Here is an 18,250-nt window from a genome sequence, read left to right on the forward strand (position 1 = left end):
AGATTCACAGTTAAATCCCTTTTCCTTAAGATGTGCAGCTCAGGTCAGGAGAACTTCCTGGATGGGCAGATTTGGAACCCCATCTGTCCCTCCAAGGTTAACTTCCTGGTTTGGACAATGGTTTTGAATAAATGCTTAACTAGGGTCAACTTGGACAGAAGGGGTGTTCAGATTCCTGATCCCTCCTGTGTTTTATGCGGCATGGGTGCTGAATCTATAGATCATTTGTGCATTCACTGTCCGATTTCCTCTTCAATCTGGGAACATTTCTTCAAGAAACTAGAGGTGTGTTGGGCTATGCCTAAGTCTGTGAAGGAGCTGTTTATGAGTTGGAGATTGGAGGGTCTTAGAAAGAAAGGCAGGCTTGTTTGGAATACTATTCCACAGGCTGTTCTTTGGTCCATTTGGATGGAAAGAAACAATAGAATTTTCTGTAATCAATCAAAAAGTCCGCATGACATTGTGCAGAAAGTGGTGGGGAAGATTTGCTCCTGGGTGTCGGTGAATGAGGAGTTTAAAAGTCAGAATGTTTCTCTCTTTCTTTGTACTAAATCATGGATGTTCTTGTAATATGTTTTGGGCCCAGGATGGCCTAGTTGGCCTGAGTCTGGTTGTAATTGGCTTTCTCATTGAATAAAATAACTTTACCTTTTTCCAAAAAAAAATAAATAAATAAAGTGAAGAGAACCATATTGTTAGAAAATATCCTTGCTACAGTGAAATATTCACACCTCAAGTTGGTAGCCCAACAAATGGCAGCAAAGGGGAGGAAAAGGAACAAAAATTCAACCTAGTACAACACCTCTCTGGCTCTCTCCCCAATTAAACAACACAAGTGTGTTTGCATACTTCAACCTCTACAGTGTTATCTTTCACAAGGATTATCTATTGTCATATGAGAAGCAATGAGAGTATGAGACAAATAGGGATGATCACTTCAGTCATTACCTAAACCTGCTCAACCTGTTATCACATGTTCCCCAGGTTTCCTTTGTATTCAAGTTTGTAATTATTTGAGCAAGGGTTCAACTCTGATGCCAGAAAGACATGATACCAAAAAAACCTCTAGCCAATCAACCAGCACCATAAAAGTGGTAACCAATCATCAAAATTCAGGGGGGGAGGGGGGACTGTTTGATTGGCCAAAGCCTTTCCAGTATATTGTCTACCTTGCATCATAGATTTTTCCTTGAGCAAATTATCATTTCAAATACATAGTTTTTCTGTTAGAAGCATTCCCTTTTTGTTGTTCCAGGGAGGGGAGCTTCTTAATCTCCTAGAATTTCTCAGAAACATTGAACTAGCAAACAACCCAGTCAAGATCACTGGTTTGCAGGTAAGTTTAAAAAGGCTACTTCATAGATGGTTAGATAACACCATATGAATTTAGCAAACAATTTACTCACATAGCATCTCTTGCAGATGCAGCCTCATCTTCAAGAAGTAATCCACGCTCATCCTTGTAAACACGATCAGCTTCTTCTTCAATACTTTGCAAAGCTTTATCAACCTAACAAGAAAAAGAGATGCAATTCAATCACATAATGATGCTCATATCCTCGTAGAAGCAATGGGGAAAGTGGGTCGGGTAATAACTACTAACATTTTATTTTATTGACAAGGAAAAAATTATGGGAAAAAAGACTTAAACCTCCCTTGACGTTAATGCGAAATACTAGAACCCCCCCCTCTTTTTAAAAAGGACTAAGACCTCTCCTCTGAAATGCATTAGCCATTATGTCTAATGCGAGAGTCAAAAAGACAATTATACCCTATGGGCTAAATGTTGGGTTATGTGGGATGGGTTTCTAATAAAATAAAAAAAGAAAATTAGACATCATCTTCAATGTTTGAACAATGGCAATCTCCGCCGCAGCTCATACCACCACTGCAACTAAAAGCCAAAACAAGGGCCTGAATGGATAACTAAATGCAGCCCAAGTGGGTAAAACATTCCTTCCCTATTCCTTTCAGATTCTTAAAGTCCATTTTTAGAACCAAAGCAAGAATTTTATTTGTCACCAGCAACAAGCAACAACATAATGGAAACAAATCTGATCTGAAATCCAGGAAAAGTTAAAGAATATCTCTTTGCAGAATAAGAAAATTTATATTGACCAGCAACAAACAACATAGTGGAAATAAATTTCATTGATCTGAAACCCAAAATGCAGAAACCTAGGAAGAAAAGAAGGGGTGTGCAGTTTTCTTTGAAGTCCCTAAAGAGACCCAATAAACTAATAATAGTATGAACTAGTTACTGCAAACAAGGGCAAATCGGCATCCCAACAGGCTAACTTCAATTTGCAGTCATGAGCAATGTTTTAAAAACCGACATTTTAGGCCAACAAAGGTTTTTTTGGCAAAAATAGAGGCAAGGCGCCTTTGGCACTCGAGGCAAATGGATCTCAAAAAGTTACCCGAAATCAAAAAAGATCACAATTGGACATCTGAGTGCAAAGTTTAGCCTCCGGAAGTTTGCATGCACAATTAGTGTGCAACCCATGACCCAATCACCAAGTCGAATAGGTCAACAGTTCAATGGCCCAAGTCGGATGGATTTTGACCAGGTCAACAATTTTTTTTACCAAAGTCTGGGTTTTAGGAGAACCGGACACAGAAATATGGTCAGCTAACAGTTCAAATCAATGTTTTAAAACGCAGACGCAAGGCGTTCCACTACCTAGAGTCATGAGGCATAGTTCAAAACGCAAGAGGCGTAAGCCTCCCGAACACAAGATGGCATAAGCCTCCTTAAGAGGAGGGGGGCTAGGAAGAGGATGAAGAGGAAGGGGGATCTCATTTTTTCTTTATTTTTAATAAAAATCTTTTATATTAAGAAGAATAAAGATGCATAACATTATTTGAAAGGGGGGGTCTTGTCGAAAAAAGTGTACGCCTCTTGCACCTGAAGCGTACACTTCAGAGGTGCCAGCACCTTTGGCATACGCCTCAAGGCGTTTTGGGAGAGCCTCACCTGGAGGCGCGCCTCTAGGCGTATGCCTCCCATGCCTTTTAAAACACTGGTTTGAATAGTTCAACCAGTTGGATCAATAAGGGTTCAAAACACTAGGCATAAATTTGTAAAAAAAGGGGGGTAAAAATAACTTATTCCTAAGTGGACAAAGAAAAGATATATGGATTGTTTGTTGGTTGCTTCTCCTATAGAAGTATAACTTATTCCTAAGTCTTCGGCATCACTTGTACTCATGGCTGAACTTCCATTCTTAGTTATTCCTAAATCTCATTGCCATCACTTGTGAACTCTTCATTTTCATCCAACTGCCTCAAGAAGCATTCTTCGATTTAATTTAGATGGTCATCTTCATAATTATCAAACCTGTTGGCATGCTCAAATTATATTCTACTGCAGATCAGTGTTTTAAAAGGCGTGGGAGGTGTACGCCTAGAGACGCGCCTCCAAGAGAGACGCCCCCAAAACGCCCTGAGGCATAGGCCAGAGGCGCCGACACCTCTAAGGCATACGCCTCAGGGGCAAGAAGCCTTATGCACACCACATATAAAAAGACAAAAAAAAAGGAAAAAGAAAGAAAAAAGGAAAGAAAATGAAAGGAAAAGAAAGAAAAAGAAAGGGAAGGGAAAGAAAAAGAAAGAAAAGGGAAAGGAGAGGGAAGGGAAGAATAGATAAGGGGAAAGAAAGTGGGCCAGGGAGGATTACGCCTTCCTCTTCTTCCTCCTCCTCCTTATGCCTCCTTGTGTTTGGGAGGCTTACACCTCACGCCTCTAGGTAGTGGAGCGTCTTGCATCACACCTCTGCATTTTAAAACATTGTTCCAAGAGTCATCATCCTATTACATGGTGCACCTTTCTCAATTCTCAAGTTTTATGTTGCAAACTGGACAAATTAAACAAGTATATATACCACCTTTTCTAGTTTTTTTTTTATTGGAAACAGTAACTCTCATTAATTCTTTAAGAAACTTAGTACAACTATCACCTTCAAAAAACAAGGTGACCCCTCCATAGATTACAAACAGGCCCAAAAAAGGTTCTACCTACTAACTCCTTGCTTTGCTAAAGTACCAGCCCTTGCATTGGCCAATCTCCCACTCCATTTAAACCTGACTTCAAGCTCCCTTGTTAGTTGCATAATCTACCTTACAGGTTGTCTAAGGGACCAAGCGCCTAAGTTGTTTGTTTGCATCCAACCTATTACCAGTTTCAAGTCTCCCTCCACTTCCAACTACTGAAAACCCAGCCGTTTAGCCAGCTTGAGCCCTTGTAGGAGTGCCAAAACTTCTGCCCTAAGAGAGTCCCCCAGTCTTGTCGGGCCAAGACATTTCCTCCCCCATCTCTAAAGACACCCCCAATTCCAGAGGGCCTTGGATTACCTATAGAACTGCCATCAAAGTTTAAGTTAACATCCAAAGATAACGGGGGCGACCAGTCCTCTTGAATAGCTTGAGCCCTTGTAGGAGTGCCAAAACTTCTGCCCTAAGAGAGTCCCCCAGTCCTGTCAGGCCAGGACATTTCCTCCCCCATCTCTAAAGACACCCCCAATTCCAGAGGGCCTTGGATTACCTATAGAACTGCCATCAAAGTTTAAGTTAACATCCAAAGATAACGGGGGCGACCAGTCCTCTTGAATAGCTAAAGAGGGGTAGGAAGAAGTTGCTACCACACTCCACCCTCTAATTAAGTCATCTACAAAGAAGTCCTTGAACAGATCCAGCGATTTCAGCCAATGTATGATCTTGACGGTGATCCCTTCTATGACTTCATGTGCTGATTTTTCTTTCCCTTGAAAGATTTTGTTATTTCTCTCTACCCACACTGCCCAAACAACTATTGCCCTCGTTGCTCTCCACATTACCCTTCCTCTTTTCTTTGACTGACGAAAAAAGCCAGATTCAAAAAGATCCACCACGCTTGTAGGAGGAACCCACCTACACCCAAAGAGAGAGGAAAACAATCCCATATAAGAGTAACAAAAGGACAAGATATCAATAGATGATTTACCGTCTCACCACTCTTCAAGCAAAGGCTACAAACATGAGGGGATAAGAACCAATTCGGTCTTTTTTTCTGAAGCAAGTCCAAAGTGTTGATTTTTTGGAGAATCACTTCCCAACAAAAATCCCTCACCTTTGGAGGTACAAGAGCACTCCACACTTCTTTTATAGGAAAAGAGTAAACTAAATTGGAAGAGTGCACTAAAGCATTGAAGAAAAAAGAGCATGAAAAACAACCAGAGGACTCTTCATACCAAATTCTATTATCAGGACAAGAATGATCCAAAAACACTGAATTTAAAGGGAGAAAATATCATCTGCCAACCCTATATCTGACTCTCTCAACCCTCTCCTGAACCCTAAATCCCACGCCTCATCCTTAAGACGCTGGTCCCCAACCCAAACGTCCTCCCAAAAAAGGACCTTATTACCCGAACAAGCGCCATACCTGATGAAAGGAGAAAAGGCAGGCAAGATACCAACAATGTCTTTCCACGAAGAGGAACAAGAAGCTTGGGTTGATACCAGCATCCCATCCATTTGTTGCCAATCCATGTATGCTTTCTATCACTCTATGCCACAAACTTTCTTGCTCCTTGGGAAACCTCCACAACCACTTACCTAAGAGTGCTATGTTTCTTAGATGGATATTTCCAATCCCTAAACCCCCTTTGTCTTTTGTCCTAGAGACCATTTCCCACTTCACTAGGTGATCCTTTTTTGAGTCCCCAAGTTCCCAGAGGAAATCTCTCATTACTTTTTCCAACTGATTTGCCACCTTGATAGGCACTTTGAAGGTAGACAGGAAGTACACAGGCAAATTTGCTAAGGTTGACTTAATTAAAGTGATTCTACCTCCTAAAGAGATGTAATTCCTCTACCACCCTACTAGTCTCTTTGTGAATCTTTCCAAGACTGGGTACCAGAAACTTTCTAACTTTGGGTTTCCCCCCAGGGGTAAACCCAAGTATTATATAGGCCAATCACTCCGCTCATAGCCTAACAACCTAGCCAAGGAAGACACCTCCTCATCTATCTATTAACCCTAGCCACACAACTTTTATTCCAATTCACTCTCAAATTAGAGACCTTTTCAAAACCTTCTACCAACAATTTCAAATTGATCATCTCCTCAGGCTCTCCCTCACAAAGAGAATTATATCATCTGCAAATTGTAAATGAGTAACCACTACTTCTTGCCTCCCTACTCTCCACCCATGAAAAATATTTATGGAGTCACCTCTAGAGATCATAACACTCAAAACATCCACCATTAAGGTAAAAAGGTAGGGGGAAAGAGGGTCCCCTTGTCTTAGACCTCTCTTTGCAGGGAAAAAATCCCTAGCTACCCCATTCACCAAAATAGAGTAGTGGCATGAAGTTGCACAACCTTTTACCCATCTACACCACCTTTCTCCAAAACCTTTGTTTCTTAATCTACCAAGTCACAAGCCTTTTCCAAATCAAGTTTGCAGATCAACCCCTTCTCTCCTTTTCTCTTTCTATAATCAACACACTCATTAACAATAAGGACTTGATCCGTGATTTGTCTCCTAGACACAAAGGCTCCCTGGTTTGGAGAGATCAAATAAGGAAGTACCTTTTTAATTCTTGAGGCTAACACCTTAGAGATGACCTTATACATGCTGCCAATCAAACTAATGGGTCTAAAATCATTTGGGTGTGTTGCTTCCATTTTTTTGGGGACTAGAGCTATAAAAGTAGCATTAGCACCAGAATTAATCCCCCCTCTCTCAAAGAATTCTAAAAACACCTCCATTAAATCCTCTCCTATGATTTCCCAGCAATCTTGATAAAAGGCCATCGTGAATCCATCTGGACCTGGGGCTTTAGATCTTTCCATTGAGAAAACAGCATCTTTTGACTTCTTTGATCTCAAAATTTCTTTCCAATTCCTCCATTAGTTCTCTACTCCCTACTTGCCACTGAAAATCAAAAATGTCCTCTCTCATCCTGCTAGGACTGTCATAAATGGTTTTAAAGTGGTCCACAAACGCTCTTGCTATCTCTTCCTCCCTTGTAAGCACTTCTCCATTCCAACCTCTCCACAGTGTTCTTCCTCCTCCTACCATTTGCCATGGTATGAAAAAATCTAGTATTTCCATCTCCCTCCTTGAGCCATTTGCATCTAGACTTTTGTCTCCAACTTATCTCCTCTTTTCTTAAGATTTCCTCTAATTCTTGTTTCAAGTTCCACCTTTCTTCTACTCTTAATCTTCTCTCTGCTTCCTCTATATCAATTTCCTAAATCCTTTTAGCAATCCATTCTTTTCTCTCTTCGACTCATCCAAACTCCTCTTTGTTCCACTCTTTGATCCTAGCTTTTAGAACTTGTAGTTTTTTGTAGAATCTATAACCTTTCCATTTGAACTCCACCTGATCTTCTTCCCACCACCGTTGTACTTTCTTTACAAATTCAGGATGAAGTAGCCACATGTTCTCAAAACGAAATGGACAAGGTCCTCCTCCCAATTTCTCTTGTGAGAACCTAATTGGATAGTGTTCCGAAGTTGGCCTAGGAAGTTCCCTTACTACCATTCCCCTCCAAGCAGTCTCTCAATCTATAGAGAATAAGAATCTATCTAGCTTACAACACAGGGATTCTTCTTGAAAGTTGGACCATGTGAAACTGGCATGTAGCATGGGCAGCTCTCTTAGCTCAAAAGACTCCACAAGAAGGTTGAATTTCCTCATGCTAGAGGTGATCCTATGGCTAGGATTCGTTGTTTCATTCAGAAATCTAATGACAAAAAAATCTCCCCCCAAACACCAATGCCCACTTCCCAAAACTCTTCATTTTCCCTATATAACTATAGACATTAGTTAAAGCCCATTCTAACCCGTTCTCTTTCCTCCTAAACTTCATTGTGACTGTAAAGTTGCCAATCAGTTCTTCAATGCAGTCCATCTCATTCTTCCAGATTTTTAGGATGCCTCCTGAGACTCCCCACGATTGTGCACAAGCCCAACTTAAACCTCTAGCTGACCACAAACTTCTAACCCATCTTCTATCCACCTCTTCCAACTTTGTTTCTTGAATTAGAACAATATTCGGCTTTTCTTTTCTAAAAACTTCCTTAATCACCCTTCTTTTTCTTTGACTCCCCAACCCCCTAACATTCCAACTGATTATTTTCATGGGAAAATCAGATGTTGAGACCCTTGAGGTTTTTCTTAACCTAACCCAATTTCCTTTCCTTTCTGCTTGTACCTCCTTTTTCATAATCAACTCCACATCTCAACCTCTCCACCTCACTCATCTTTTTCTTTCTTTTTATTGAAGACTCTAACTCCTTATTTTCTAATCTTTTCTTTTCTCATACCTCTTTTTTCTGTTGTTTTTTCCTTTTGTGTTTTTTACTTTCAACCCCCTCTTTCTTTCTTCCTTCTCCTCCTTCAAACACTTTAGATTTGGACTACTACCTTCCTTCTCCAAACCTTCTCTAGACTGTATTTCTACCTGAACCAACTGATCAAAGAGCTGCATTATTATCTCCCAGATTCTCTCCCATTCCTCCTTAGGATCCTCTACAACCTCAATATCTCCTAACACTTCTGTTGCCTCCAACGACACACTAGGATTGGCAGTTGCTGGACAAGAATAGGTGTCACCTGAGACCACAAACACAGGAGGGTGGGGAGGGTTAGCTGAAACACAAATAGAATTATCTAAAAATTGACAAATCATACCAGAACCCAGAAACAAAGGAGGACTATCATGCAAAGAAGGCTGACTCTGAACAGGGCCGATGTTGGGGTAGTTCTCCTCCAATCTAACCTTCGAACAGCTAGCAAGGGAAAGGGAGCTGTCTATAGCTTTTGTTTCCGAGCAATGACAAATTGTAAATTCTCTACGAACACCCTGGTTTTGTCTCTCAGAAAGGGAAGGATCTACTCTGCCTTTGAATGGGGTGTTTTCACTTCTCAAGGGAGAACTTTTCAAACCGTCACTCTTCTGAGATTCCAAAGAAAGTTTGGTTGGGGTCAACAAAGAGTTTTCGAAGAGTAGCCTTGTTCCTAAATCTACATCCTCCAGAAGAACATTCCGTGCACTGCTTTTAATGTTGCCGATACTAGACTGGCCATAGGACTCTTCTTCTTAATTCTCCTCTTCACAGCTTACCCAATCCAAGTCAAAATCTCCATCTTCCTCTTTGTTTCTATCATACCTCAAATTTTGTCGTTCAGGGGTGGTTGAGTAGCATACCAGCCATGGCCTCCATTCAAATTTCTCCATAACAGAGCTTCTCGGCTAGGAAAGACTCAAAACAGATTGGATACGGGACGGTGATACACCCAAGTTATTGTCCCCTTTCTTTTTTGTCTTTTTCTGAAGTCACATGGTTACTTAAAAAGTCACATGACCTCCTCTCTAATCTGCCTGGCCCATTTCTACTTGTCCCGCCTGGCCCATTAACAGTTATTCCACCTGACCCTTTACCACTTATCCCACCTGGCCCTTTACCACTTATCCCGCCTGGCCCATCTGATGGCCCACTTTGCAAACCCAAACATTTGTCCTGCTTCGTAAGTCCCTTTAAAGGCCCATTTATTGCTTTACTTAAGGTCCGTTTAGGCCCATTCTCTCCTTGGACTTTTGAAGTGACCTTTACTTCTCTCTGTTCAGCCCCCTTGTCAGTCCCACCAATCCAAGAGCCTTGACAGCCTGGTTTTGCATTTAACACATCTGTCACCACCTCTGCAAAAGTTCTTTTAAACTCTGAAGCATTGCCTTTGCTTGCACTCTTTCCATTTTCCTCTTCTAGTAAGCCTTTCTTGTTAACTCTTCTTAAGCTTTCCAATTCTGTGATAGTTTCAGCTAATTTGAATTGCACCAGTCTTTGTGATCCACGTAAGTAGTCTTCTTCTACCTCATCATCTTCCTTCCTCCTGGACTCCTTCCACAGAGCTGCTTCAATGAAGGTCAATAGCCACACCGAATAGAAAGCACTGTCAGCATAAACCTCAATCTTCCTAGGAATTTCTTCTGGTTTTACTCCACTTACTCTCATAGCTGTTGATCGAAGGTCTTTTAGGAACACACCTTCCAGTTTAGCTTTGCACAAGGAAGCAATGGATTGAAATTAACTCTAGCTTCCATAAATGGAAGGGTAGGCCAGCAAGCCTTATGGTTACCCCATCTTCCACTGAGAAGTCCTTCACGTTTGAGGCACCTCATCACTGTAGCTGCTCCATTCTGCTACTACAACCCTCCAATCTTCTGGTTTCTTTTTGACTTCAACTACCAACTTTTTTCCCATTCTATCTTCTCGGTATTGAAAACCAACTTGTCTCTTCCCAAACCATTCACCAGAATGTTCCCAGAATTTTCTTCTTTCTCCCTTGGAGACACTCTTGCTTCTCCAGTAAACCAAACACCCTCGGTACCTTCCTTCATCTCTTTCAAAAAGTCCTGTAGAATGTTTTTTATCTCCCTCCAAACCATGCCTTTTCTACCTTCAGGAAAGCAGACGAGTTGTTTCTTTCCTTCTCCAAAATACTCAGTCAGAGCAATGAATCTACCTTTATATTCCATCTTCTTTCTACTAGGTATCTTCGATCTTGTTGTTCTTTAGAGCTCTTCCAGTCTGTATGTTTGCCTGACTGTAGTGCTCCTTTCATGAACAGTTTGAGCCACTCAATCACCTCCATACCTACCAGCAAAACCATGGCTTTCCTCACTTCTCTGATCTTTAACGTTACATTCCCTTTTACTTTGAACCTCTCAAAGGAAAAGTTTTTAGCTTCAGCCTTCAGAACTCTTCTCCATGTTGCTTTCTGCGTAAACTCCATTATTGTTTTCCCTCCCTGTTCCTTTCAGCCTATGCTTTGTCTGAGTGTCAATCTTTCCAGCCTGCTACTCAACCAATGGTATTCGGTCAGTGAATACCAGTGAATATGCACATTCACTCGATCAGTGAATGTGCCTCAATGGTCCATGTTCCTTTCTCCCTCAATGCACATTCACTTGAAACTTGCAGATATCAAGCACCTGATCAAACAGCATTCAAGCTACCAGCTTGTCTACCCGCTGAAGATCTTCGAGAAATAAGAAAACTGACTTGTATATTTGAGTAGCAATAACAGAAACCAGGAGTTGCGGTGATGAATAATGAATTAGATGTCGATCAACAAAATCTTTGTTAAAGGGTGAATCTTCACTGCTGTGTGTGAGCTTCCTCTCCAAGGAGAGGTTTTTGTCCAATGATGTTTCGGATAACAAAATAAAATGAACTATGAAAGGGCAAAACTGGGTTTTCAAACAAAAAAAAAATCACCCATACATGATGCCACATGCAAACTGATCTTGACAGATTGCTAACGGAGGGGAGGTCTTTGTCTGAGGACATCACCCAACAAGGGAGGTCTTAGTCCAAATTGAAAAGAGAGGGGAAGTTTCAGCATTTGTGAGAAATGTGAAGGGAAGTTCAAGTCTTTTACCCAAAAATTATTAGGAACACACAAAAGGATGCAAGAAAAGAAACAATGAACCTGTCAAAGAGACAGGTATGAATGCAACAATACCTTTGAAACAATATTAGAAATACACATATATACATACACATGGAGGCTTAAGTGACAAAAAAAAATCCTAGATTTGGCAGGAAAATCCACAAACCCACCATCAAAAAAGAAAACCTACTAACCATTTATTAATAATGGCACTAAATAAACTGAGAACACCAAAGACATCATATATCGTCCTAGATTTAGAATAAATTGTATCACAACTTCTAAAAGTACATGGATCCTAAGATCAAATTATACAAAGATGATCAGAAACTCTATCACATGCAACCATGAGGTTTGGACATGCAGGTCAAACACCATACTAGGACCTCTTCAAATATATCTAGAGGTGACAAATATAGTGTTCAAGTCCAAGACTAATTTCTTATGTGCTCTACACTAGTTCTGTTTAGTTTCTTATTCTTTTGGTTTTATATTGAGTGGGGAAGCAGGGAGGAGGTTAATAAATATTAGATTTTTTTTATCAACAGTTAATGAATATTAGATTAGGCAAATAAATATACAACATTTTTGCTATCAGAAACGATAACTTTCATTAGAGATAAATTAACCTGAAATACAGAATTCAACCCTTATTAGAAAAGGTTGATCCAATAAACATCAAACATTACAGCACTGCCCAAAAAAGACTCTCCCTTACAGTCCCTTGTTTTGCTAGGGCGTCAGCAAAACCATTTGCTGATCTCCTTACCCACTTGAACCAAACACCCACCTCCCTTGTTATGCTAAAAACTTCACTTATCAGCTGTTTACATTGCCAAATTCCCAGCTGCCCTGATTGCATATCCACCCAATTACCAACTTGGAGTCTCCCTCTATCTCAATCTGCTGTAGCCCCAACTGTTTAGCCAGTTTTACACCTTGATGCAGTGCCAAGATTTCTGCTCTTAAGGAATCTCCAACTCCGAATGGACCTGAAAACAAAGCCACTATCTTGCCTTCATTATCTCAGAAAACACCTCATATACCAGATGGGCCTCGATTACCTATAGAGCTTCCATCAAAGTTCAGTTTCACCCTTTGTTGTGCCGGTGAGGACCAAACTTCCTGTATCATAGCTTTGGAAGTAGTAGTAGATGCCACAATACCCCAACCTCTATAAATGTCTTCAACTGAGAAATCCTTAAAAAGATCACAGGATTTCAACCAATGGATAACCTTAGTAGTTATTCCTTTCACAACCTCTTCCTTGGATCTACATCTGCCTTTAAAGATCCTATTGTTTCTTTCCTCCCACACTGACCACAATAAATATACAACATTTACAAGCACTCGAAGTGGTTACTCCAAAATCTAAGAAGAGACTCATGAATGATAACAGTTTCACTTAATAAAGTCAAAAGTTTTGGATAAAATACAGCTTCTAGGCTCATGCTTTACATCATAAAAAACAGAACAGCTTACATAAAGAAATTGTTTTATACACTGAATTACAGAAATTTTCGTTTCTTCCAAACAGCCATCCTGACACAACTAATGCACTCAAATCAAACCTTGAACAGGAAGGAGATTCTTAGAACCAGAACATATCCAAAATCTTAGGCAACCTAGCAATTGGATGATAAGATACAAGATCCCAAATAGACCCCAAAAATAAAGAACTAGCTACTGTTGAAAACCAGTCATGCTGTCTATTTCTTTTAGTGACACTTCTATTGACTTGGGGGTAATCCTGTAATCCTGTGAATTGTGTTTGCATCAGTACCCCTACTTGAAGGGAACTAGCCCTCAAGTTTGTCTAGACACCTGAAAAGATTAACATGCAAATTTTAATTGTTGATCTCTGTATCATCTTCTTTCTTGTCACTTTCCAAATAAACCAAGTAATGAACTTTAGTTTGTACAGCAATCAAACCCTTGCTTGGCAAGTATTCTCTGCCATCATCATCAATTCATCATTACCACCAAGATCGCTCTAGATCAAAAACATCAAAACTAGAATCAATACCAACTGAACTGGCAAATCAATCTAATAGGCATGAGAAATTATCATTCTTATTCTTGAAAATCTTGCATATAATCTTTCTCTTACTAAGCTAGGAGTAAGTACCAACTAGACAAAAAGCAATCAGGTAAACAATAGCCATGTCTCCAAGAGACTAGAACCTGCTACACTTGTAAGCACAGGTTTTATACAAGGCATTTGACTTATCGACGTTTAGGCAAATGTCCCCATGCAGTTTGTGTACTTTTTTGGCCATATTGGTAGCCTGTAGGGTTCCTTAAATAATCACACACTATTTCAGTTTAGGAAAGACTGATGTTGTTAGCCCATCCAAATGCTAAATTGTGATGGTTGATCCCTAGTGAACTCAGAGCCACCAAGAATGCAGGGAGTATTTATTAGGAACTTGACAGATAATGCCATCCAATCATACTTTTCCTTCTCTCAAAAAAAGACCATCCTTCCCTTATGAGGCCAGTGTTTTAAAAGCACAAGGCGCAAAAAAGGCACAGAGGTCAATTTGCGCCTGAGGAACAAGGCACAAGGCGAGGCGTGCGCCCTTTTGAAGCAATGCACAAAAATTTAAAAAAAAAAAATGTTTGAAGCAATGCACACCAAGCGTACGCCTTTTGAAAGGGCTGCGCCTAGGCACACCTTTTAAATCACTGTATGAGGCCCAATTGGATCAGTGCCTCCCTTAAAACTGAAATAAAAGCCTTGTTGCAGGGCATCCATCTTATGATCTCAAATGGAGATTTAACAAGAATCATACATCATAAATGGGTTTTATGAGAGTTGTGGAGACATTGATGATAGCAGGGGGACTGGAACTGAGAATTACTTTTCAATGTTAATGGCAGGCTTTTGTGGGCTTTCAGCAGCCCAATTGGTGAGAAAGATGTTCCAGTATCTGAACTTAGAGCTCTCCCTGTGGGGTTAATAATGTTAGAACTATCCAAGCAAGGCCTTAGTTTGTTGAAGGCAATAAAGCTATTTTCACCTGGTTAGTGACAGAAAAGATCATGGCTTCCCACTGCTTAAAGTTTTACCGACTAAACTCCATAAAGATCACCCAAGCAACAAGTTAGAACCTCCATCAGCTGCAATTATGATGATCTCGTTACAACCTCCCTCTCTCGTGCCAAAGAGTGGCACGAGATGCTACCTCTCTTGAAAGTAAAAGTGTAACAACCAAATCATTACAAGGTTGCCCAATACAGATGTTCCCATGTTCCCTCAAGACCCCCTGTTTAGCGAGACTATCAGCCATAGTATTTGCTGACCTTCTCACCCACTATGTACTAACACTCATATTGCTTGTTAACCAGCTTGCCTTCTTCAGGAAGTCCTTGTAGCACCAAATTATTGAGCTCGGGTCTGTTAACCAGCCCACAGGCCATAACCACTTTAGAATCTCCTTCAATTAGAAGAAGCTCCACTCCTATTTGATTTGCTATCTGAATACCTTGTAGAGCTTCCAAAAGTTCAGCATTGATCGAGTCTCCTATTCCCACAAGACCAGAGTATAAGGCCAAGATATTACTGTCCTTATCTCTCAATACCCCCGATGCCTGAGGGACCAGGATTTCCTTGACTACTACCATCAAAATTCAGTTTAACCCATTCATCAGGTGGCGAAGTCCAATCTACAATGACTTTTTCTTTCCTGGAGGAGTTGTTTGCCACTACTGACTAGTTTCATAAAAGTCATCAAAGGAAACACAGCGGAAAAAATCCAAAGTTCTCAGCCAGTTAATTGCTCTTGTTAGGATACATTCCTTAACAAGTAAGAGGCTTCTTTCCTTTTCTTGAAAGATTCTTGCATTTCTTTCTTCTCAAATTGTCCAAAGTGCAGCAGCTGCTGCAGCTCTAATACATTTCCACATAGTCTTCCCTCCTCTAATGGGCCATACAAAGGTCGAGGGGTCAAAAAGCAAACTTACATTTGAAGGCCAGTTCCACTTGCATCCAAACAAGGCAAAAATCCAATCCCAAATAGCCACAGCAAAAGAACAGGAAGTTAGTAAGTGGAAGCAACCCTCAGCATTGACTTTGCAAAGAATACACCAGTTAGGGGATAGGCATATGAAAGGCTTTTTCTTCTGCAAACAATCTAAAGTATTAATTTACATTGACAAGAGAATCGAAGTATCGAACTGAGAGAGAACAACAGCCTCCATCGTTCCCACACAGTCCTCTAAAGTCATGCTAATGGGAAGAAGACCTTCCAGAGGTGAGTTCGTTAGAGAAATGGAGTTCGTGCAGGCAGGTCAGCGGAGGAGATCCTTGAAGATAGAAGCAAAAAATTTCCTGTTCAAAGAGATGAGAATCAAGGGGAAGGTAAGCCTGAAGGTAAGGGAAGCGAAAAAGGGTACAATATTGCTGGAAGGATTAGAAGTGATCGAGTGGCTAAGAGAGTTCATAGCTGGAGCCTGTTCAAAAGGTAAGCAGATGAACTGGCAGGATTTTAGTACATTAGAAGGGAGAAGATATGTTGTTGAATGTAAGAGGAATAGAAAAGGATTCTTCATAGCTTTGGCTGAAATTTTTGGTAAGGGACGAAGGCAACTGGTGTGTCTACCAGCAGGAAAACAGAACCAAGGATGGGAGGAAGTTGACTGGTTGTTCAAAGAGTTTTTAGCTCAAAAAGTAGCAAATGATAAAAAAGCCTCCACAAGGGAGGAGAAGGCATATCTCAGCAACAGCAGGGTAGAACAAGGGCCAGTGGTCATGGAAAAAACAAAAGGCCAATGCAGAATGGTGGGAAGTCTAGAGAGAGAAGAGTGGGATAGTAAGTTTGTGATACAAGCCAAGGAAAAGGTTAATGATTGGAGGAGGGTAGCTGACTTACTGGCAACCAGGTTGAAGCTGAAGAGTGTCTTCATAGTAACCCCCTTCGATAACTAACTGTAAAGCCCTCCTAGATCCAATAGAGAATGAATTGGAAATATCAGCTATCAATGTTCAGGCTGATTTCGGATCATCCACAGTCTTTAAATGGAATCCAACATCCAACTCCAAGGATTTATTTGTCGAAGATGGTGTGGTGGTGCGTGTAATAGGCTTGTCATTTCATCTATGGAAACAAGAAGTACCAGAGTCTATAGCAGTATTGTGTGGAGGAATCTTGAAAGGAGCTTTCTGGGGCGATCTTTATTCAGTAGCAATCCTGCTAAGTGGTGTGAAGCCAGAAGACATTCCACGAAAGGTAGAGGTACGAACAGAGGGGAGTTTTGTCTCTATGTGGCTAGCATCCTCCATTGAAGCAAGGCTGTGGAAGGAGGCTCGTAAGGTAGGAGGGGAGAAAGAGGAAGAAGAAGCATTACGTGGACTTGTGAGATTGGTTAATTCAAATGGGAAGGAATGTTTCACTAAAAAGGGCCAACAAATTCTGGGAAGCCAAAAAGCTTTGGGGCAGATGGAAGGTCAAACCTGTAGAAAGCAAGAAAAGGCTATGACAAATGGCAGATCTTTTGCGCAAGTGGTGTCAGGGGAAATAGACAAAAATTTACTAGTGTCTAAAGGGAGAGGGATGAACCAGCAACCTCAGACAAGGAGGGTTGACGGTTCAACCATTAAAACAGGGAGGCATGATTTGTTAAGAGATCACGTGGGAGGAAAAGACTTAGAAAATGGGCCCAGTTGAGTGGATCCCTTTTCTAGTGGGCCGGAGTAGGCAACTCAAGTAAAGGCTTTAAAGTTGGGTTCTTATATTACAAGTGTTGAGCCCAAGGCCCATTAAAAGACAGATGGGCCAAGGGACCCTTTAAGTAAGCACGTGACTGGGAGGAGGGATGAGCTAATAGACGAGATTAAGCGTCTATCTTCTTCTATCCCAAATCCCTCCTTTTGATCGAACAGTTCAGACGCAAAATCTCAAGACTCTCAGTCTCGAGGCTCTCTACAGTGGGTCCCATCCAACCTGGCGAACCGTCTCTCACCAGATAGGCGCAACTTGAGATACCTGAAGACTAGTGATTTGAACAGAACAGGGTTTGAAGATTGGTTGAGTGAACAAAACAGCAGTGATGATTCTGATAGAGACGAAACTTTAAGTTTGGGAAGTCTTGTCTCCGAAAAGCAACAATGATTTACTTGAAATAGAAAGTTTGCATACAGAGTTGTTGTTTTTAGAGGAAGAGATTGAAGAGGCAGGTGGCGGGAAGACTAGAAATGGTGAAGAAAATGGTCCTAAAGCTGTGAAAACTCCTCCCTTCGTCGAGGGAGCTGACCTTGAGTCTAATGAATTACAGGATGTTGGTGGAGGGTAGACATGTTTATGGGCCGGGTAGCCCGATGGCCCGGCCCGGCCTAGCCCGCACCCCGGTCGGGCTTGGTCATGTAATTAGGCCCGCGGGCCTGACCTCGGGCCTAACACAGTAAGCCCAACTGTGTTTCAGGCCAGGCTCGGGATTTGTCAAAAAAACCCGACCTGAGCCCGGCCCGGCCCGACTCAGCATTATATATTTTATAAAATATATAATATGTATTTTATATATTATATAAAATATAATATTTATTAAAATATATATTTATAATTTAATATATACATTTTTTATTCTTTTCTTTATAATCTCTCTCTCTATTCAGCCACTAACAATATGGGCTAAATTTCGGGCTCGGGGCTGGGCTCGAGCCCAAGTTGTAGGCCCGATGGTCGGGCCAATCTCGGGCTCGGGCCTTGGAAAATTGTATTAATACAGAATGAAAGCCTAGCCCGGCCCGGCCCATGAACAGGTCTAGTGGAAAGGGACAAGAATCGGCCGTGAGGATGGATGTG

The 18,250-nt window shown here is 41.1% G+C and overlaps 1 protein-coding gene across 1 annotated transcript in view; it reads right to left on the minus strand.

Annotated features, from left to right (window-relative positions):
* The window catches only part of EMB2766 (structural constituent of nuclear pore), a 47,614-nt gene that overhangs the window by 9,700 nt on the left and 19,664 nt on the right, over positions 1 to 18,250 (minus strand). The window contains exon 6 of the mRNA XM_010260544.3: positions 1,407 to 1,510. Within this exon, the coding sequence (XP_010258846.1) occupies positions 1,407 to 1,510 (104 nt within the window). The remainder of the gene's footprint in view (positions 1 to 1,406; positions 1,511 to 18,250) is intronic.

This window comes from Nelumbo nucifera, chromosome 6 (assembly GCF_055504915.1).
Source record: "Nelumbo nucifera cultivar China Antique chromosome 6, China Antique-T2T, whole genome shotgun sequence".
NCBI classification, from domain to species: domain Eukaryota; kingdom Viridiplantae; phylum Streptophyta; class Magnoliopsida; order Proteales; family Nelumbonaceae; genus Nelumbo; species Nelumbo nucifera.